Source organism: Tarenaya hassleriana, unplaced genomic scaffold (genome assembly GCF_000463585.1).
Source record: "Tarenaya hassleriana unplaced genomic scaffold, ASM46358v1 Cleome3, whole genome shotgun sequence".
In the NCBI taxonomy this organism is placed as follows: Eukaryota; Viridiplantae; Streptophyta; class Magnoliopsida; order Brassicales; family Cleomaceae; genus Tarenaya; species Tarenaya hassleriana.
The window spans coordinates 4,301,212-4,322,812 of NW_010966177.1; the positions used below are offsets into that span (position 1 = coordinate 4,301,212).

The following is a 21,601-nucleotide window of genomic DNA, read 5'->3' on the forward strand; positions in this document are numbered from 1 at the left end:
ACATCATAATAATATGCATTCTTTCCCTTTATGCTTTCTTTCTCGCTTTCTCTTTCATCTTCAGAAGTTTCAGTTTCAAATTCCGGAAACGGAAGGGAAAAAAAAACTCTCTTACTCTCTCCGCCTCCGAATCTCTATCCGATGGCGGCGACGTTAACCAGAGACCAGTACGTGTACATGGCGAAGCTCGCCGAGCAGGCGGAGCGGTACGAGGAGATGGTGCAGTACATGGAGCTGCTGGTCGCCGGCGCAACCCCTGCTGGGGAGCTGACAGTGGAGGAGCGGAACCTCCTTTCCGTCGCCTACAAGAACGTGATCGGATCTCTTCGCGCGGCTTGGCGGATCGTGTCGTCGATCGAGCAGAAGGAAGAGAGCAGGAAAAACGAGGAGCACGTGTCGCTCGTCAAGGATTACAGATCTAAGGTGGAGGCAGAGCTTTCCTCCGTCTGCTCCGGCATCCTCAGGCTCCTCGATTCGAATCTCATCCCTTCCGCCGCCGCGAGTGAGTCGAAGGTGTTTTACCTGAAGATGAAAGGGGACTACCATCGCTACATGGCCGAGTTTAAGGTCGGGGATGAGAGGAAAGCAGCTGCTGAAGATACGATGCTCGCGTACAAAGCAGCTCAGGTACATTGATTCGATTTGATCTTTGATTGTTTAATTTGCTAGTTTTGTGTTATGGGTCACTGTGATTCATCAGTGAAAAGGGTTTGTGTTGATGAAGTAATCGAATTTGGTTACCTCTGTTTCTTTGATTGCTTCGGTTGAGAATGACTTGCTGATCTCATTGTCAGTGCTTGATCTGGCACTTTAAAACGACTATGTTGTTAAAGCAATCGAATTTGGCTAGCTATCAAACTATGATGATGAATTAATTCGTACTTGATCAAGAAGCGATCTTGTCTTTTAGAGATCTTGCATTTCAAACTATTCTCTGTTTTGCACAACTCTTCTTTGTCTGAAAAAATGATGCATGAAAACCAGAGTCGGCAAATATGTAATAAAGTTTTGGTTTTTTAAATTTTAGAAAAGAAAAAAGGTTGAACTGTTGGAAATTTGGAACCTGGCATACATGGTTAGAAGATAGATTTCACCATTGCTTTGCCTTTCTGCGTGTTGTGTTGAAGGACGTTGCACTTTCTGATCTGGCACCTACTCATCCAATAAGGCTGGGACTGGCTCTCAACTTCTCTGTGTTTTACTATGAGATTCTGAATTCTTCTGAGAAAGCTTGTAGCATGGCCAAACAGGTACTTCCCCTCTCTTCTCTGTTGACAAATATGGCCATTGATGTCTGATCCTTGCACTCTGATTCTCTTGGATTCGTTTCTGTAGGCTTTCGAAGAAGCAATTGCTGAGTTAGACACTCTGGGAGAAGAGTCCTACAAGGACAGCACTCTCATCATGCAATTGCTGAGGGACAATCTAACTCTGTGGACCTCCGATATGCAGGTTAGTTAGCCTTTGCACCCTTCGTTCTCTGCCCTGAATTCGACTGATCCGTCAGCTTTTCCTCGTACCCTTTTCGCCCATCTTACGATTCCCAGCCCGATGACACTTTATCAGAAGTCACATCTTATTTGAATGGGGGTGGATGTTACATTGCGTTTGATATCTTCCATCGAATTGCGGTTCTGCTTGTAGTAGTAGGGAAACACAATGTCTTAAGAAGAGATCACATATCTAGAAGCGTGATTCGTGATTAGACACGGTAGTTTTGTCTTTGGAGCCTCATATGATTCGCTCTGTAAGATCAGAAGCTAATTTTACTGAATTATTGACACTTGTTTTACACAGGAACAGATGGATGAGGCCTAAGAATCTGTGTGTTGCCCCTCCAGATAAGTGGGAGCTCAAACGCTGAAACCCTTTTGCTCTTAAACTGTGGAAAGCTTGTTTCTGGGATATGTGCACAGTATGGTATTCTGCTTTGTATCTTCTCTGTTAAAATTCTGCTCTCTTTGTTTTTTTTTTATCACTCTTTATCTTTATAAGCTTAAGGGTTTTTTTTTTTAATCTGACCCCAAATCAAAGCTCTTCTTTATCGCTATCTTAATGCTTTGGACCGTGATTTGGAATCATTGGGCCGTTAGTGGGTCAGCAATAAGTCCGTTAAAAATTATCATTAGATTTTCTTTCACCATTTTTATTACATGTTAGGATTTCAAAGTATTTCTAACTCAAAAGGGTTATGGAACGTTGACTGTTATATACCATATAATTGACAAAGGTTTACCATATTCTGGGTACCATGAAGTGGTTTGTAATGTTTATGACATTCAATGTGATGCAATTGCTATAATAATAATCGGGAATATATATATGCCACATGCAAACTTGCTCGGCCTATAAAGGTATGGGCTGGGCCAATTCGTTTAATGGGCCTGGGCCTGGGGCTTCCAGGTTAGGTCCGATACTGTACAATTAAGTTCGAATTTGTGATATTTTTCCACATACTTCGTTTTCACACCTGATTTATTTTCCCCTGCTTCTGCTAATAACTTAATATGGTGTCCCTTTACATCATAATAATATGCATTTAATTCTGCAACATATTTTTTTATACAAACTTTTTTAAAATCTGCAACTAGAAGTGGGCCATGTCGACGAGAAGTGGGATCATGTTGAAATCAGTGTATCAGACTTATGTTGAGCACTTTACCTCGATTGTCGGAAAGCATATTCTCGAGTTATCTTCATTCTTATAAAAAAAAATATATTGTTATGATTTGCTTCACATTTCATGTTCGATTTATATCCGTATTCATCTAAAAACATAGGTAAGATTTTTTTTGTTGAAACGTGCATCTATTAAATCAAAGAATCAGGTTGTAGGTTACATGTCGATTTTAATATCGCGAAGTAGAACACGAAAAAACTTCCATTGCAGGTGAATTTTACAAAAAATATTTCAAAATAGTATATTTTTTAAAAATAAATAAGATTTTTAAACTGAACTAATTCATAATGTAAATTATGTCCAAATGAGATTGTACACATATATGCATATATATGGGAGAGACTACGGTCTCTAGTTTTAGGAGTCGATTGATTGCGTCGCTATCACTCGAAAACAGAGCGATTGCGGTTTTTGGTGACTTTTGGACGATTAAAAATTGATTGGTAGAATCACATCCAACCCAACCGCAATAAAATACTTAATTTCAGAATAAAATTACGAATTAGTATATTTTTTTCGGAGGTAAACAATAATGCATTTATTAATAAGATTTGAATTACTTTGTGTATTTATTTTGGGATTTATTTTTATCATTTAATATGTAATGGCATTTTTGTTAATCTATACAACAGCAGGGGTATTAAAACTTTTTACCATTAAAAAGGTATATTATTAATGATTTTAGCAAAAAGGGTATCTTTGGTAAAAAGAGATTTAGTTTTTAGTATAATGGTGCATTTTTTTTCCTTTTTTTATTACTTAATTATTTTGATTTTATCGAATTCCCCTAAATGAAGACAAAATTTTAATATACTTTTCCTTTTGTAAAAAAAAAGCCATTGCAAGATTGGATTCTTATAACAAGAGACTCGAAAGCCAAATCGACTTCTCCTCCCATCGCTTTTCATTTGAACTTCACGTAACCAAACACATCGCCGATGGGAGACGATGGAGAAGGAACGGCGGCGGAGGGGAGAGTGCCGTTGCTGCCGGCGGCGGAGGACGGTGGCGGAGGAGTGAAGAGGAAGGTGTGGGTGGAGACGAAGAAGCTGTGGCGGGTGGTGGGGCCGTCCATGTTCTCCAGATTGACGACGTATTCGATGATTGTGATCACTCAGGCTTTCGCCGGCCACCTCGGCGATGTCGAACTCGCCGCCATCTCCATCGTCAACAACGTCATCATCGGCTTCGTCTTCGGCCTCATGGTACGTACGTAGTACCATCAGTGATCGATCGTTGAATCGATTCAACTTTTTGAATCGCTTTACGATGAGTGATCTCGTTGTTTTTATAGGGTTTTTTTCTTTCTATAGATATGAACAAGCTGGGTTATTCGCTTCTTCTTTTCTTTTAAGTGGGATGTCACCATCTTTCGGTTGTCGATACTGATCTGTTCTGTCGCCAAGAAGACAGAGCAGTATTGATATATATCTTGAGAGTTCGGTTCATGATGACTTTCAGTTTGGTTCTTGGTGTTGTTCTAAAGAAAAACTAATGGAATGGCAGCTGGGGATGGCGAGTGCATTGGAGACGATGTGCGGGCAAGCTTTCGGGGCGAAGAAGTATTACATGTTGGGAGTGTACATGCAGCGTTCTTGGATCGTACTCTTCGTCTTCTGCATCTTCTTGTTGCCGGTATACCTCTACGCAACGCCTGTTCTTAAGCTGCTCGGACAGCCCGACGACGTGGCCGAGCTTTCCGGCACGTTGGCCGTGTGGGTCATCCCCCTCCACTTCGCCTTCGTCTTCAGCTTTCCCCTCATACGCTTCCTCCAGTGCCAACTCAAGAACTCCGTACGTATAATAGTAATAATGATCGAACCCTTTGATTCCGAGTCTGATCTTCTGATTATTGCGTAAAAACAAATGGGTTGGGATCAGATAACGGCGTGGGCGGCGGGGGTGGCGCTAGTGGTGCACGTGGCGGTGAGCTGGTTGTTTGTGAGCGGACTGAAACTAGGGGTGGTTGGGACCATAGCCACCATCAACGTCTCGTGGTGGGTCAACGTCGCCATCATGTTTGCTTACTCCGTCTGCGGTGGCTGTCCGCTTACGTGGCACGGATTCTCCGGCGATGCTTTCTCCGATCTCTGGGATTTCGTCAAGATCTCCGCCTCCTCTGGCATCATGCTCTGGTTCTTCCTCCTTTCTTTCCCTTAAACTATATATATATATATATATATTTGGGTTGCTGCAACATTTGATCCCAGATTTTATATTTTGGGACAGCTTAGAGAATTGGTACTACAGAATATTAATTCTCATGACTGGAAATCTCCAAAACGCCAAGATCGCCGTCGATGCCTTGTCCATTTGGTACGTACCACTAAAGCTCAAGATATGGTCTTGATTTCAACGACAGTGTAACCCTAGAAACAATGTGTGGTACGCACCAATAAGGCTCAAGATGTGGTCTTGATTTCCACTTTCATCGTGTTATCATCATGGACGCAGTTTCTATAAAAAAAATGTTATTGTCTATATATATATATATATATACACACACTAGATTGTCGCTAATAATTGTATCGGTAAGCTGGTTGAGGACTCTAATGGTGACGTGGGGTCGAATTGGGCAGTATGTCAATCAATGGGTGGGAGATGATGATTCCTCTCGCTTTCTTCGCAGGGACCGGGTAAGCTCCTTTGTCTTGTAGTTGTTCGATCGGTCATGTTATAACCATTGGTTCGGTTTATTTAAATCTAGCCCGCTTTTGCACGCTGGGTAGATTGCACCACTAAATAGTAAATACAAATGTAGGTCTGATAATAAATGCGAACAACCATCCATTTATAATGAATACACAATAGATGTGTGACAGAAATGGTATTGGCGTGGAAAACGTGGTGGGTGTCCTAAAAAGTACTATATGTTTAGGATTAAATATGATCAATCTTATTACATTTAGATTATATAATATATAGAGTTTCGTGTAATTAGCTTAAACTTACTCCTTACAAAAAGCTATATGCATTATGCTTTGTAGGAATTTTTTTAAAAAATTTCAATAAAGTTGGAAGTCTATCTTATTGGCAACTTCCACTAGTGGTCCATTATGCACTTTAGCAGGTTAATTGTATTGGTAACCACCCGATTAAACCGTTTCATTTCATGGATAAAAAACAATAAATAATGGTTACGATTTTGGTACGTATCTAAACCTAGCAATTACTTAGGTATATACACCATCAATTGCGAATTAATTACGTTTATGACTCATTTTAATCCCGACATATATTATATGCTAAATGTTTACATATAAAACATCATGTTTAAGATTAAAAAGTAACCCTTTTTACATAATTTTGGAGGGTACGTGTTGCTAATGAACTCGGGGCGGGAGATGGGAAGGGGGCGAAATTCGCGACGATAGTAGCAGTGACGCAGTCGTTAGTGATAGGACTCGTGTTTTGGGTGATCATAGTCTTTCTCCACGACCAGATCGGTTGGATCTTCTCTTCAAGCCAACCTGTCCTCCAAGCCGTCAATAAGCTCTCTATTCTTTTGGCCTTTACCGTTCTTCTCAACAGCATTCAACCCGTTCTCTCCGGTAATATATACTTTATATTTTGTATATTCATATACTCATATATTCGACGGTCCATTTATACGAGATCAAAAGCTATACCTAAAACACTTGTTGTGTAATGGGGTGACAAGGTGTGGCGGTTGGGTCGGGTTGGCAATCCTACGTGGCTTATATAAACTTGGGATGCTACTACCTCATCGGGGTTCCTCTAGGAATTGTCATGGGTTGGGTTTTCAACTTCGGGGTTATGGTAAGTTAAGCTCTAACACCATTCATGCAGCTTTCTTCTTCTTATTTGTATTGAAATTTATTTATGGTATGGTTTTATTGATGGATATGATGATGATGATTGATAGGGGATTTGGGCGGGCATGATATTCGGAGGAACCGCGACTCAGACGCTGATATTGGCTATAATGACTATGAGATGTGATTGGGAAAAAGAGGTAAGCCTTCTCGGTTCATAAGATGATGCATGCTGTTGCGTGTTTCATGGGTTAGCTTCTGATTCAACAAGAGGGTTCAGATTCGGCCTAAACACTCTTCCACGTTGTCCGTGGTATTATTCGTATGCAGGCGGAGAGGGCAAGTGCACATGTGGACAAGTGGTCGAAAACGATAAAATGAAGATATGGATTTTGAGAAAGTCGATGGGAAAATAACAGAAGAAAGGAACAATATAATTCCCCGAGGATCCATTGATATTAAAATATTAAATTTATCGATTTTATCCCATCGGTTGCATTGATATTTCTTAATAATTAAGGGAAAATTCAAAAAAGAAATACTAGATTTTTTAATTTTGACCAAAAAACGCTCTTGATTTTATTAAATAAAGAAAAAATCTAAAAAATACATGAATTTTTCAATTTTTACAAAATAAAATCTTAACTTTGTTTTATCAAACAAAACCCCAATTTTTAAACTTAATGGCTATTGTTGACGTGATATTTCTATATATATCGTGACACGTGGATGATGATGTGTCAGATATAATCAAAGTGTTGACTTGCTACATAGGATGTCGGTCGCCAAATCATCATTTAAGTTTAAAAATGACAAAATGATAAAATTTATGTTTATTTTTTAATTAAAAATAAAGTTGGAGTTTTATTTGATAAAAAAATTAGGTTTTATTTTGTGAAAATTGAAAAGTTCAAATATTTTTTGGAATTTCTCTCGATAAACATCAAAATGTTTAAATTTACCAATAAAATACTTAATTTTTTTACAATTATTAAAATAAACCAATGAACTGACGTGATATAAAGAAATATAAACACGTCAAAATTATTATAATTAGTTTTTTTATAATTATATATAGTTTATATATTTTTTTGAATTATTTAAAAAGTTTACTATTTTTTGATAACACATAAAATTTTATGTATTTTACTTAAAAAGTTTAGTGTTTTTTTAGACTTATTTAACAAGTTTAATATTTATTTGATAAAAAAAAGTTTAATATTTTTTCGTCAAAATTATAAAATTCGATATTTATTAAGATTTTTTCAATATTTAATTACTCGAAATCGAATCTCGTAGTGAGTACGCGATGGACTGAGGTATAGAGCAAGACGAACAATTATATATATCATGTTTTTAGGTATTATTTATTAATAGGTTAAAACCCAAAAAAATCTGAATTTATCAATTTGTACAAAACAAAATATAAACTTTATTTTTTATTAAATAAAATTCCAATTTCATTTTTCAAAAAGAAAATAAATCTAAATTTTATAATTAGTATTATTTTTAAATTTAAATGTTGACATGATGGTTGATATTAAAATATTATTTTGTCCGAGGATTCATTGGTATTAAAATATTAATTTTATCGACTTATCCGGACGGTTGCATTGATATAGTGTAATGTTTAATTACACGAAATCGAATCTCTTAGTCGGTACGCGATGGAATGAGGTATACAGCAAGATGAACAATTATATGTATCATTTTTTCAGTTATTAATATGAACTATCATCATCTCAGGACGACTCAGGGTGTATGTAACGTATGCATTAATGCATGTATGTATGGATGGACTTTAATGGGCCGATACGAAGATTGGGCCTGTTTTCATCAAAACATAGAGACCAAAACGACGCCGTTTGTAATTGATGTAACGGGCGCATCGAATTTTAACAATAAAATTGAAAGCCGCGCCTAAATTGAAATGTGGAAAGAAGCAAACATAAGTTGGCCGCTAGATAGGAAGATTCTTAATCTCTGATTGGTTGATACCTCCTGTATCACGTGGATCGTGCTGCTTGGGAGCGTTCATGACCGTTGATTGGAATATAAATCTAACGGAGCAAAACGATTTGATTATTCGAGACTTAATATTTCCCTCTTCCTCTCTGCTTGGATATAAAATCGAACCACCCATCCCAATGATTTCTCCATCCTTCGTCATTTGCTCTTTTGAGAAAGGAAACTAGATCGAAAACAATTTCCTGCATTTCTCCGATTTCGACATGGCTCGTACCAAGCAGACCGCAAGGAAGTCCACCGGAGGCAAGGCTCCGAGGAAGCAGCTGGCTACGAAGGCGGCGAGGAAATCTGCTCCGGCGACCGGAGGTGTGAAAAAACCGCACAGATTCCGTCCAGGAACCGTGGCTCTGCGGGAGATCAGGAAGTACCAGAAGAGCACTGAGCTTCTGATCCGGAAACTTCCGTTCCAGAGGCTGGGTCGCGAGATCGCTCAGGACTTCAAGACGGATCTGCGTTTCCAGAGCAGCGCAGTCGCAGCTCTCCAGGAGGCGGCTGAGGCGTATCTCGTCGGGTTGTTCGAGGACACCAACCTCTGCGCAATTCATGCTAAGAGGGTTACGATTATGCCTAAGGACATCCAACTCGCCAGGAGGATCAGAGGAGAGAGAGCCTGAGAGAAGAATTGAAATCTACTTCTGTTGTAGACTGTTGTGGCTAATATGATGCTTGGGTGTTGTACATCTTCTGGAACGTGGCAGGTGTCTGCCCCATCCGTAGCTTGTGCTTCAATGAATATCACTGTTTACTGTTCTTAATTTTGTTATCTAGTTTAAATATCATCTAACAAACAGGAAACATAATTCGTCACACAGTTTTTGGATTCTTCTTATTGTTCTACTCCATATGAGATGAGATGAGATGAGATGAGATTAGAAAATAATCCTCCCGCGAGTTGTGCGTATCTGTGAAAAGTTGTGAAATTGGGATACGCCCATTCATTAGACCGTAATGAATTAGTACAAGGTTTTGTTACAAGACCCTGAAGTCGGGGGATTTCCTCGGCCACGCCTTGTTCCACCCGAGCAGCAGCCCATCAGCATTGTCCTCGGGATTTGCTTCCTTGTCTTGGAACTATTATTGTTTCTGTTTGTGCAGATTGATCGAATCTTCCAATGGTTTTATCTCTTTGAAGTGTTTCTACTTCCTTTTTGCGAATGGCTATCCAACATCATAGAAGAGGATTGAGCCTATCCTGTTTCTGTTTATTCATTTTTCACAAGGACGAATTTCACGATGATCGTTAGATAAAAATGGGCTTAAAATTAAATTGCGCTAATTCCCGCTGATGCAATTGTTTTTTTTTTTTTGAAAGGCATCGATAGTGATGTATGTGGCAAAAGAACAAAAGGGAAATATCCAACAAAGGAAATAGGAAAAGTTAAAACATTGAATGGTCATTTCTGGAATAAAAATCCAAAGCAGAGAAAAAGGAGGGAGGGACATTAGTGGAAAACGACAGCCTATAAATATATAAATATAAAAAAAGCGCAAAACGACACCGTATTTGCCACAAAATGATTTTATGCTGCACATCCTCCTTTGGGCTCCATGGCCCGCTTGCCCAAATCATGGTTACGGTGAGTATATATGTATACGTATACCATGATGAAGGTGCGTATGTATATGTTTTGTATACAAACCAAACTAGTTAGGCGTATAAGATATATTTTTTGTTGGTAATTTATTTTTATCATTAGGGAATATGTAAATGTAAATAATTATAATAATTTTGGCGTGCCAATATTACCGGTTTCTTGGAGTTTATGACTTTTGCAGGCCGAAAAGCCGTCCACCATTAGAAAAAAAAAAAAAGCCGTCCACCATTGTGAGCCCCTCTCGTTTCCCTTTTGTCGTCGTTCGTTTGATTGGAGCAATGATATGACGTGTTCGTCCATTATACACATGTATACATGTGTATATATATACGTACTCCCTTGTACATGCATGCATGTATGGATTATACTGATTTCTACGGTGGGGGTGATTATATATGTAAGTGAATATCATCGATACAAGATGGTCATCGGAAAATATGTCGACAATGTGTAACCTTTTTTAAAGAACGAATGGCCTTAACCGGCGTTTAAATAATATCTAATCGTAAGATATGCGAATGAATGTGTTATATGTTATATGTCCAATGATTGGAGGTATTTCCAATGCGGTTGTACGGAAATTTCCTATTATACCGTGGCATTTTTTTTGGTAACAAACAAACTTTTCGAGTAGGTAACAAATTTTTTATTTATGTTATCTGTATCGGTGTTAAAATTTTGTCATCTTAATACAGTTTGTAGAATCGTTATTTAGAACTTACATAGAACTACATACCATTCTCAAAGAAGGCTATTTTGGTTATATATATATATATATAGTTACTTTATTTCAGTTATATACATATTCTGCAAACAAAAAAAAAAAAAGATTAGATGAGAAGTTCAAATTGATTTCTAATTTTCTTAAAGTTAAGAATGTCTATCACCAAAAAAAAAAAATTACATCCATGATTAAAAGAAGCATATGCAAAAGTTTGAGTACTAAGTATTTCCAAAAGTTGTAATTATTTTTTAATAATAGCATATTAATAAAATATATATTACTTAAAATTCAAAAAGCAAACAAAATATGAAACAGTAAACAAAAGATCATGTTATTCGTCCTGTCTATTTAAACCCTAACACATGTACATGCACATATCATCAGCTTTTCCCTATACCACAACACGAGCCATGTCCTTCACCACCACCACCGGCCGCCGCCACCGCTTCACAGCTGCAACCGCCGGAACCGACTCCACTACCGCCGTCGACTGCCACAAGCAGGTCCGGTCATGGCGGGTCCTCCGCACTATCGTCCAACTTCTCCTCCCATCTTGCTACTGCACATTCGTAGAGCCAAACCCACATGATAGCCGTAAACAAACCAGCCGGAAACGTAACAGCCACCGTAACGCCGCCACATTCACTGGCACTATATTCGGTTTCCGGCGAGGAAAAGTCAACTTCTGCATCCAAGCAACCTCGGTCGGAACCCTAAACCCTATAATTGTCCTACTGGAACTCGCAGTCCCCACCGAGGTTTTAGCCCAGGAAATGCGAGGAGGGGTTCTGAGAATAGCATTGGAATCAAACAACACGTACTGGGACAACGGAAACGACGAATCTCTGTCCCATCTATTGTCGACACCGTTATGGAACATGTACTGTAACGGTCGGAAAGTCGGCTTCGCCATTAAAAGAGAGCCGTCCAAGGCAGAGCTGGCGGCCTTGAACGTGCTCAGCAGCGTGACGGAGGGCGCCGGAGTTATAAACGCCGACGAGAAAGATCACGTGATGTACTTAAGGGCAAGTTTCGAAAGAGTCTTCGGATCCTCTGATTCGGAATCTTTTCATCTAATCGACCCACATGGTATCATCGGACAGGAACTCAGTATCTTCTTTTTCCGAAAATGATCAATGTTTTTTTGCATGGAGGAGATGAATGCGTCCTTGTTTGGTAATTTCGAGATTCGATGGGTTTTTTTTTTCATATGAAGCTTTTTTTTTTCCGTGGTTGTGATTCGATGAAAATATCAGTCATGCAGCCGGAGATCTCATTTTTTTGAGCTGCGCCTCAACAGCATAGCTTTAATCACCTTTGTATGTACTAGTGGCGACCATGTGTTCATGTGTTCCTTAAGTTCCTTCAGTGCAAAGGCTTTCTTATTTGAAATGAAATTTTAAATAATCTGATCAATCATTCTCGGAATAAAGTCCTTTCTGCTTCCATTTCTTTATATACGTATATTAAATCTCTTGTTAGAGTTAAGATAACTTAAGTATATCTATATATTGATTTTTAATGTGTGTGTGGGGATGATCTATCTATACAATGGACATAATATATAACTCAAGACAAAAGAAGTACGTATATATATATATATATATGGGATAGGATGATACAAATTCTAATACAGAAATTAGTAATTTCATACTCTAAAATTTAATTAGGGCCCAATAAGCCTGTCTCTCGTTAATCAGGAATTCTCGTACACTTTTATTTGGTTTGAAATATCATTTCATCTTATTATAAGATCGTATTCTCGCATATCATACATATTTACATGTGTATATATGTGTCTATATGTATATGTATGTCTACATATCATGTTCTCCTCTATTAATTAACTGTTGATTTTTCAGATACACTTATTCACAATTAGCTAATATATACAACACACACACACACACACACACACACATATATATATATATTGTTTTTGTCCTCCTTTGATGATTTATTTAAAGCGCAAATAAAAAGGAAAGAATTAAAGAAAAAGTCGTCCGTGTGTGTGTGTGAGGTCAACGAGACCTATTATGGGAGAATGATAAGAGTCCACGTGGCGAATCCGTCACTACAAAACACAAAAATTTTATAAATAAATAAAATGAATGATACAACCAACATATTATATATTATTCGGCCTTTTATATTTTGGCAGATAAATGGGCAAGCTGTGGCATGAGCTGTTGTTGATTCCTTATGTCTTTCTAATGTTCTTTGTCTTTGGCACCGAAGGTTCAAGAAAAAGCTCTCCAACCACAACAAAGCACAAAACGCGGATTTTAATTTGAATTTTCATAATGGATGCCACCAATTAATATTTATTGGAATCTTTGGATTACCGTGAGAACAAATGATGACAACCTCGGAGTTTCAGTAATCGTAGGGGATTAAGGAATAGAGAAAACTGTGACCAGATAAACAAACAATAAAGAGACTATGTAACGATACGAACATGTGCTTTTTTTTTTGTTAAATGTAAAATTTTATATATGTATGATAGGGAGGGTTTAAAAAACCATCCTTAGTCTAAAAAATTATATGGAAGTTTAACAGCTGAGGAAAAACAACGAGAGAGAGACTGATTTCTGGAAATTTCTTCTTAATTATTCCTTCAGTGTACATGGGGTTTTATACAGAAAACCAAAACAGAAAGAATAACAAATCAATAACAGACTCCTAAATACAATACGCGTGTCTATCCTACTCAGCAATCTGGTATGATCTAAACCAGCTATACAAATGAAAGTAAACCAATAGCAGTGGGGAATGAAGATTGGAAGTACCCATCTTGCTCAGTAAAATCCGAAAGTGATCTCCAGATAAAGGTTTGGTGAAGATATCAGCCACCTGATTTTGAGAAGATACGTGCAAAGGCTTCAAAAAACCAGATTTCAGGTGGTCCCGGATAAAGTGGCAGTCGATCTCAATATGTTTCGTCCGTTCATGATAAACGGGATTGTTGGCGATATGAATGGCGGATTTGCTATCACAGAACAACGTTACAGGTGTAGGAACTCTGATTTTAAGCTCACGAAGTAAACCAGAAATCCATATTAGCTCCGACGTTGCCTGTGCCATCGCTCTGTATTCGGATTCCGCACTGCTGCGGGAAACAGTCTTTTGCTTCTTAGACTTCCAGCTTACCAGAGAAGTGCCGAGAAACATACAGAAACCGGTTACAGATCTTCTCGTGTCAGAGCAGGCGGCCCAATCGGCATCCGTATATCCACTAAGTCGTATATCAGAATTGGCGGAATACAATAAACCCTGAGAAGGAGCCAATTTGATATATCGCAGCAATCTATAGGCAGCATCTAAGTGATCTGAACATGGAGCAGCCATAAATTGACTTAGCTTCTGAACTGAATATGAAATGTCAGGGCGTGTGACGGATAAATAGATAAGCTTGCCAATCAGTTTGCGGAATAACGTCGGATTGGACAAAGGCTCCCCTGAGGTAGAGTGAAGATTGACCTTGGGATCCATAGGAGAAGCATTTGGTTTACAGGCCAACATCCCAAACTCTTCCAATAACTCCAAAGCATATTTTCTCTGACAAATATGAATTCCATGTCTTGAACGAGCTATCTCAAGCCCCAGAAAATAACGAAGATTACCCATATCTTTCAGCAGAAATTTAGAACAAAGAAGGCTCTTGACATCAGTAATCAGTGCATCACTGTTTCCAGCAATTAGTAAGTCATCCACATAGACTAAAACAAAGACAAAGCACTGACCCTGATGCCGAAAGAACAAAGAATTGTCTGATTGTGCTTGAGAGAAGCCACCGGACAACAGAACCTGAGAGAGCTTGATGTTCCATTGTCGTGAAGCCTGCTTAAGTCCGTAAAGTGACTTTCGCAATTTGCAGACCGAATTCTCAGATACATTCTCCCCCTTAATGGCAGAGTACCCAGGTGGCAGCTTCATGTAAATTTCTTCGCTCAAGTCACCATTCAAGAAGGCATTAGAGACATCCATTTGATGTAAGGACCAATTCTGACTTGCAGCAAGTGCGAGAATGATTCTGACCGTAGAAAGCTTTGCAACCGGACTAAACGTATCCAAATAATCAACACCTTCTTGTTGCGAGTACCCTTTAGCAACCAAACGAGCCTTGTGCTTGTCAATGCTGCCATCAGCATTGTACTTTACCTTATAAACCCATTTACAGCCAATGGGAGTTTTATCAGGTGGAAGAGAGCAGATAACCCAGGTCTGAGTTCGAGTCAATGCATCTAGTTCAAGCTTCATAGCAGCCTGCCATTCCTCAGATGCTGCAGTCTGTCTATAGGTCTTAGGTTCGGTTGCAGAAGAAATGGAAAGCGAAAAATGTCTGAAAGAAGGATGAAGTTTCGAATAAAAAAGAAAAGAAGAAAGAGGATAAGAAACAGAGGTAGACGTAGGTGGAGGGGTGTGGTGTAGAAGATGGTAACAGTGATAATCAGATAGATAGCTAGGAGTTTTGGTCAAACGCTGTGATTTTCGAACATTTTCCGATGGAATAGAAGAAGAAACAGGAATGGCAGAAGCATCATCAGAGACAATAGGATCACTACAAGAAAATCTTAATATAGCGACAGAATTTGCGACGAAACTTTTCCGTCGCAAAGAAATTACGACAGAATTCGACGAATTTGCGACGGAATGCGAAAATTTTTATTCTGTCGCAATTAGTCGCAAAATCCGTCGCAATTTGCGACGGAATACGACGGAAACGTTGTCGTCGCAGAACCAAACATTATTTGCGACAGAAATTTTAAAATTGCGGATTTGCGACAGATTTGCGACAGAAATTTCTGTCGCAAATATTAATTTTATTTATTTTTAAATTAAAGTTATTTATTTTTGGATTTTGCGACAGATTTGCGACAGAAATTTCTGTCGCAAATCATAATTTCATTTTTTTATTATTTTCGATGAAAATTTTCAAATTTTCGCGGTTTATTTTTTTTTTCGACGGAGTTGCGATAGAAATTTCTGTCGCAAATCTAAATTTTATTTTTTTCCGCTATTTTCGATGAAAAATTTTAAATTTTCGCGGTTTATTTTTCGTTTTGCGACGGGTTGCGACTGCAATATCCGTCGCAACACTTAATAAAAGCTGCGACTTCGTCTTTCTCCTCCAGACTTCGAATTTTTTTTAAAAAAAATCTCAATCTTCTCCAATCTTCTCCAACAAATTGTTTTTCTTCAAAGTTCGCCAAGGTATGTGTATATATATCGTGTATATGGATTTGTATATGTATGTGTTGTGTATATATATATATATGAATGTGAATGTGTATGTGTTTATGTATGTATGTGTATGTGTGTGTGTTTATGTATGTGTGTTGTGTATGTATGTGAATGTGAATATGAATGTGAATGTGTATGCATATATATAAATGTTTATGTGTGTTTATGTGATGTGTATGTGAATATATATATATATATATGTATGTGTATGTGTATATGTGAATATGTATGAATGTGTGTTTATGTATGTGTGTGTATATGTATATATGTGTATATGTAAATGTATGTATATGAATATATGTGTATGTATATATATATGTATATAAATTTATGTGTATATGTATAATTATGTGCATATATGTAATATATATGTATGTGTATGTAAATTTTGTGTATGAATGTGTGTTTATGTATGTGTGTGTATATGTATATATGTGGATATATGTAATGTATGCGTATATGTGTATGTGAATATACGTATATGTGTGTATATGTATAATATATTTTTTATATTTTTTTTAAAATTAAAAAAAATATTTGCGACGGATTTTTCTGTCGCAAATCCGTAGTAAACGTAGATTTTTTTTTATTTTTTTAAAAATATTAAAAAATATATTTGCGACAGATTTTTCTGTCGCAATTCTGTCGCAAAACTCGGATTTTGTCCGTCGCAACTTTACGACAGATTAACGACCGACAAACTTTTGCGACAACAATATACGGACAGAATTGATTCTGTCGCAATCTGTCGCAAATTTGTAATTGCGACAGATATTCTTTTGTATTTGCGACAGATTTTTCTGTCGCAAATTTTAATGTTTCTTGTAGTGGATCTGATGAGATCTTCTGAGAAGCAGAAGGAAGAATCTGAGGGACTGGTGAAGATGTTGAGGGTAAGGAGACAGATTCATAACGGTAAAACAGAGAGGGACTAACAGGAAAGAACTCCATCGTTGAGGATGACAGAGGTTTTGAAGAAAATGGGAAGACAGATTCCTGGAAAACAATATTCCGGGAAACAGAGACAACATTAGTGTCAAGATTAAGGACTTTATAACCTTTGACACCCTTAGGATAGCCAATAAAAACGTGCGGGACAGCCCTTGGCGAAAATTTCTGTCGATGCCTATCTGTGGTATTGACATAACATAAACAGCCAAAGGCCTTAAGATGAGAATAAGAAGGTTTCGAGTGTGTCAAAACCTCAAAAGGAGACTTATTATTTAGAATGGGTGTGGGAATGCGATTTATGAGATAAACCGCGGTTTGAACACAATCTGTCCAGTGAACCAGAGGCAAATTAGACTGAAATAACAAGGATCTTGCCACATTCAATATATGTTGGTGTTTTCTCTCAACAACCGAGTTTTGTTGAGGGGTGTAAGGGCAAGAGCGAAAATGTATAAGACCATGTTTCGCGACCAAAGAAGAAAAGGCAAGTTCATGAGCGTTGTCTGTGCGGAAAGATTTCACAGATGTACCAAATTGAGTTGAGACATAGACTAAGAACTCAGTAAACCGAGAAAGAGCATCATTTTTATTACGTAGTAAATATATCCAAGTGACTCGGCTACATTCATCCACTATTGTAAGGAAATAACGAAACCCCTCAACTGAACAAAGATGAAAGGGACCCCAAATATCTAAGTGCAGAAGAGAAAAAGGTTCCTGAGAAAGTTTCCCAGAAACAGGAAAAGAGCATTTGCGTTGCTTGGCCAACGGACAGATTGTGCAATGGGGTGAAGACTCTGATGTGGGGATGAAATTTAGCTGGGAAGAAGAGCCAAGAGCTTGAACTCGCAAGAAAGACGGATGCCCAAGACGGATATGCCATAGTTCTATAGGAGCTGAAGTAGAGAGAGCAGTGCAGAGAGTGGAAGGAAGAACAGAGGATGACCGAGAAACTCCCTGCAGCTCGAGTAAGTAGAGATTATGGCATTGTCTACCCCTCCCAATCATCAAGGCCCGAATAGGGTCCTGAATCACACATGAATCACGGGAAAAGGAAATAAGATAAGGAGAAGAAGAGGTTAAGGCACTAATACTCAGAAGATTAAATCGGAAAGAAGGAACATATAGAACTGAATAAAGAATCAGATCAGAAGACAGAGAAATCATACCAGAATGAGTCACTGGGATAGTGGATCCATTTGGCAGAGTAATACGGATGGTAGGAATAGGATTAAGAACAGAAAATAAGCGAGAATCACAGCATATATGACTACTAGCTCCAGTATCTATAACCCAGATATTTTGTGAAGCTGTAAAAGAAGAAGGTAAAGAAGAAAACACAAACTGAGGTAAGATACCTGGTGAAGGGGTCGGAGTAGACGAGGTAGCAGCATCTGAGTCAGTAGCAAGGTTACTAATCCCCTTAAGCTGAGATTGAAACTGATCAAAAAGAGCCTGAGCCTGTTCTAAAGGCGACTGTGTAGCAATAGAACCATCCAAAGCAGAGCCAACCATGTTGACAGGATTCTGAAAAGTATCAGAAAAGGGAGATTTGGGTTTTGGCAAAAGACCAGGTTTATTTGAGGGCGAGGGGCGGGTAGAAATGGGATAGCCATGGATCTTGTAACATCGGGAAATAGTGTGACCCGGGATGTTACAGTGAGTACAAAAAGGTCTGGTTTTAGGAGTAGAAAAAGGTCGAGGTTTATGAGAGGGTGGGGTGGTCATTTGGAAAGCAGCAGAGTCAGGAATAGTCGGTAGAGCAATGCGCTGGTGCTCTTCCTGGGCCACCATCCCAAAAACTTTACGAATAGAGGGTAGGGGATCGATCATCAGAATTTGACGGCGAGCGGGATGGAAGAACTCAGATAACTTCATCAAGAAACGAACAACGTTCTTTTTGTCACAATAATCCATCAATCTGGTCTTTGAATCACAGGTACAGGTTCCACAAACACAAACAGGAATCGGATCATGCATTTTCAGCTCCTCCCACAAAGAGTTCAGTTTAGTAAAAAACGTATTAAGATCAAGAGAACCCTGCTGTAAGGATTCAATCTGCTGTTCGATGTGAAAAATCTTGGAGGCATTTTTCTGCTTAAACTGTGTCTCAAGTGTAGTCCATTTGAGATGTGCATTTTCGATATACATAATCATGGATTTAACATCAGGAGAGACAGAGTTGTTGATCCAAGTTCCCACAATGGCATTACAACGGATCCAAGCCCCATAATCCGAATGAGTTTCTGGAGGTTGAAGAATAGTACCGTAGATGAAGCCGAGCTTATTCTTGGCGGTGAGAATCTGAATCATCGACGTAGCCCAGAAATTATAGTTGGATTCATCGACCAGTTTATCCGTGACAAGAGAAATGCTGGAAGAATCAGCCGCATGAAGATATAAGGGATTAGCATAAGGGTCAGGGGAATGTTGAAAAGAGGAATCAGAAGCAACAGAGGGAGACGATTCTGTCGTAGAAGAAGCCATGAAGAAGAAGAGATAGGTCGAAGGAAAATGGCAGAAGAAGGTATTATAGCTCTGATACCATAACAGCTGAGGAAAAACAACGAGAGAGAGACTGATTTCTGGAAATTTCTTCTTAATTATTCCTTCAGTGTACATGGGGTTTTATACAGAAAACCAAAACAGAAAGAATAACAAATCAATAACAGACTCCTAAATACAATACGCGTGTCTATCCTACTCAGCAATCTGGTATGATCTAAACCAGCTATACAAATGAAAGTAAACCAATAGCAGCAATTAGACCGGATTTAACAGAGCGTCGAGGGTAAATATATACGATCTGATAAAGTTCAATACCAAAAATGAGAAAAAAATATTACTGAAAAAGTTTCGAAGTGATGAAGCAAAAAAGAAACAACGTGTCATGTGAATCTTTTTGCCTTAGTTTCCTTTGAATAGACAATAGCCTCCTCTTGGTTGGTGAATATATCTTTTACTAGGATTTCGGTCGACCATTGCATTTACAATGCTCCGAACACTTGATTCGTTACAAACTCTAGTATGAATGAGGTCTCCTGATTATTAGAGGACTACTTAAATTTGCCGTCCCCTTTCGAGCCCTACTGACTAAGGTAAAGTCAGCAGGGTCTCGGAGAGTTTGGGCAATTGATCTGGAACGAAGGATACTCTGAGTTTCCTTGATCATCTAATTTTCATTCTCAAATTGATATGATAGAGAGGAGAGTTTTGTGAGTAGTCCTCAGGTTGTTTTTATTGGTTTTGATGTCCACAAATATTTATTTACAATAATATGCAATATTGGAGCTAACCTTCACGAAGAATAGAAATATGGGAAGTTTGTTTGTTTGTCTTCTTGATTTGGCCTCCAGCTAATCTTCTTCTTCGAAATATGACTTAACCATATTTTCCTTATTCTTGGTGTGTTACACCGGCTAGAACCACAAGCATATTTACAAGTGTCCCCAAGGCCTCTTTCGTTGTCGGCCTTAATACATGCTTCGTTCTTTGTTCCTCATGCACACGGTTATTTTTTCACGAAAACAAAATAAGATAAATATAAAAATAACGAAATTAGTTTATTGTTACACTTTTTACAATGAAAAGAGTTTATATATATATAGAAAAATTCTATCTTTAACTATTTTTGTTATATCGTCTCGATTGATTTTAAAATTTTTTAGATTTAACTTTTTTTTGTCATAATATTTCATTTGATTTTAGATTTTTATTCCTCTTTAAACGATTTAAATATATAAACATCAAAAATTCAAAAATAAAAATAAAAAATAAAAAAAGATATTGAACAACTCGAACTAAAAAAAATAAAATAGAATTATAAAAAGAAGAGAAATTATTTTATTACTATATATTTTTTACATTAAAATAAAAATAATTCATGCTGTTTAAGTTTCTTAGATTTCTGTCTAAATCTTGTTTTGTTTTTGGTCTGCGTTATCTTTTGTCTAAGTTAGTTGTTGAGCTTTGGGATTCCAAAGTATCTTGAAAGGCGTACTGTGAAAACATTTGAAGCCTCGGTTTTATTTCCTTGTTGCATTTTCGAGAAGAGACTGATTTTCTTTTAAATTTTGTCGCTCGTTCCAAAATATGATTGGTTGCAGAGAAAACGGTCAGCTAGAAGTTGATTACTATTAGTCATCGAAATAAATTTCTTATAATTATGAGGGCTAACTTGCAAATTCTAAAATATTTTAATCGCGTGTTTTTTAGATTAAAATTTGTGCGAGACTTGATTTTGTTTTAAAAAATCTGCTTCGTATGCTGGGCCCAGTGTGTAAATTGGGCCAGGTTTTCCGGCAAAAACTGAACATCGGTCCCCGGAAACAGAACGAAGGGTAACTCCGTTGCAACTCGATTTCGCCATTACAGGCCATTCGAGTTCCAATAACGCGACGAACGCAAATCTGTGAGTTGATGATTTGCTGACAAAACTCAGGGATCTACAGCGCGACGGAGAAGTTGGAAACTCGAGCAAATCTGCAAAAGAAGGAAGAAAAAGAAAGGGGAAGAGGAACATGGAAGAGCTAAGGCAACTGGAGAAGCTGCAGACTGTATTATCAGCCATGGTTTCTCACGGATTGGTTTCTTCTTCCTCTTC

The 21,601-nt window shown here is 38.0% G+C and overlaps 6 protein-coding genes across 13 annotated transcripts in view; 5 read left to right on the forward strand and 1 right to left on the reverse strand.

The window, feature by feature from the left end:
• The first annotated feature begins 51 nt into the window (after positions 1–51).
• Positions 52–2,050, forward strand: LOC104819294 (14-3-3-like protein GF14 kappa). Of its 2 annotated transcripts, none has more exons than XM_010549301.1 (4): positions 52–627; positions 1,128–1,250; positions 1,336–1,452; positions 1,804–2,050. In XM_010549301.1, exons 1-4 carry the CDS (start codon positions 142–144, stop codon positions 1,816–1,818), a joined length of 741 nt encoding a protein of 246 aa, XP_010547603.1. In that variant the 5' UTR covers positions 52–141; the 3' UTR covers positions 1,819–2,050. The 2 variants fall into 2 exon arrangements, with proteins under 2 accessions (XP_010547603.1, XP_010547601.1); XM_010549299.1 differs by having other exon boundaries at positions 54–627; positions 1,798–2,050.
• Positions 2,051–3,522: 1,472 nt separating this feature from the next.
• Positions 3,523–6,971, forward strand: LOC104819295 (protein DETOXIFICATION 27-like). The gene is made up of 9 exons (XM_010549302.2): positions 3,523–3,885; positions 4,187–4,474; positions 4,562–4,815; positions 4,910–4,996; positions 5,260–5,316; positions 5,993–6,231; positions 6,342–6,460; positions 6,567–6,656; positions 6,787–6,971. Exons 1-9 carry the CDS (start codon positions 3,619–3,621, stop codon positions 6,835–6,837), a joined length of 1,452 nt encoding a protein of 483 aa, XP_010547604.1. The 5' UTR covers positions 3,523–3,618; the 3' UTR covers positions 6,838–6,971.
• A 1,622-nt stretch (positions 6,972–8,593) lies between these two features.
• On the forward strand, positions 8,594–9,239 carry LOC104819296 (histone H3.2-like). The gene has a single exon (XM_010549303.2). The coding sequence runs from the start codon at positions 8,688–8,690 to the stop codon at positions 9,096–9,098; it is 411 nt and encodes a 136-aa protein (XP_010547605.1). The 5' UTR covers positions 8,594–8,687; the 3' UTR covers positions 9,099–9,239.
• Positions 9,240–11,213: 1,974 nt separating this feature from the next.
• Positions 11,214–12,127, forward strand: LOC104820150 (protein MIZU-KUSSEI 1). Its single transcript, XM_010550521.1, has one exon. The coding sequence runs from the start codon at positions 11,214–11,216 to the stop codon at positions 11,934–11,936; it is 723 nt and encodes a 240-aa protein (XP_010548823.1). The 3' UTR covers positions 11,937–12,127.
• A 5,862-nt stretch (positions 12,128–17,989) lies between these two features.
• LOC104820151 lies at positions 17,990–19,485 on the reverse strand. Its single transcript, XM_010550522.1, has 3 exons — positions 18,357–19,485; positions 18,168–18,308; positions 17,990–18,024 (listed from the first exon to the last, which is right to left on the reverse strand). Exons 1-3 carry the CDS (start codon positions 19,483–19,485, stop codon positions 17,990–17,992), a joined length of 1,305 nt encoding a protein of 434 aa, XP_010548824.1.
• A 1,798-nt stretch (positions 19,486–21,283) lies between these two features.
• LOC104819298 overlaps positions 21,284–21,601 on the forward strand; it is a 4,001-nt gene continuing 3,683 nt past the window's right edge. For 2 of the 7 annotated variants that reach the window (XR_772776.2, XM_010549306.2), the window contains exon 1: positions 21,287–21,601. This exon is cut by the window's right edge and continues 52 nt beyond it. Coding sequence is in view for 6 of the 7 variants with exons in the window: in XM_010549306.2 (XP_010547608.1) it covers positions 21,519–21,601 (83 nt within the window). In the remaining variant the exon portion in view is untranslated. The other 5 variants (XM_010549311.2, XM_010549308.2, XM_010549309.2 and 2 more) reach the window with 5 other exon arrangements.

Bases quoted from the DNA above. Each gene is read 5' to 3' on its own strand.
- LOC104819294 (XM_010549299.1), top strand. From the start codon at position 142: ATGGCGGCGACGTTAACCAGAGACCAGTACGTGTACATGGCGAAGCTC. The intron at 1,251-1,335 runs GTACTTCCCCTC...TCGTTTCTGTAG, and splicing joins CTTGTAGCATGGCCAAACAG to GCTTTCGAAGAAGCAATTGC. The intron at 1,453-1,797 runs GTTAGTTAGCCT...TGTTTTACACAG, and splicing joins TGTGGACCTCCGATATGCAG to GAACAGATGGATGAGGCCTA.
- LOC104819295 (XM_010549302.2), top strand. From the start codon at position 3,619: ATGGGAGACGATGGAGAAGGAACGGCGGCGGAGGGGAGAGTGCCGTTG. The intron at 6,232-6,341 runs GTAATATATACT...TGGGGTGACAAG, and splicing joins CATTCAACCCGTTCTCTCCG to GTGTGGCGGTTGGGTCGGGT. The intron at 6,657-6,786 runs GTAAGCCTTCTC...ATTCGTATGCAG, and splicing joins GATGTGATTGGGAAAAAGAG to GCGGAGAGGGCAAGTGCACA.
- LOC104819296 (XM_010549303.2), top strand. From the start codon at position 8,688: ATGGCTCGTACCAAGCAGACCGCAAGGAAGTCCACCGGAGGCAAGGCT.
- LOC104820150 (XM_010550521.1), top strand. From the start codon at position 11,214: ATGTCCTTCACCACCACCACCGGCCGCCGCCACCGCTTCACAGCTGCA.
- LOC104820151 (XM_010550522.1), bottom strand. From the start codon at position 19,485: ATGGCTTCTTCTACGACAGAATCGTCTCCCTCTGTTGCTTCTGATTCC. The intron at 18,309-18,356 runs GTATCTTACCTC...CTTCTTTTACAG, and splicing joins TACTCCGACCCCTTCACCAG to CTTCACAAAATATCTGGGTT. The intron at 18,025-18,167 runs GTATGATTTCTC...TGTGTGATTCAG, and splicing joins TATCCCAGTGACTCATTCTG to GACCCTATTCGGGCCTTGAT.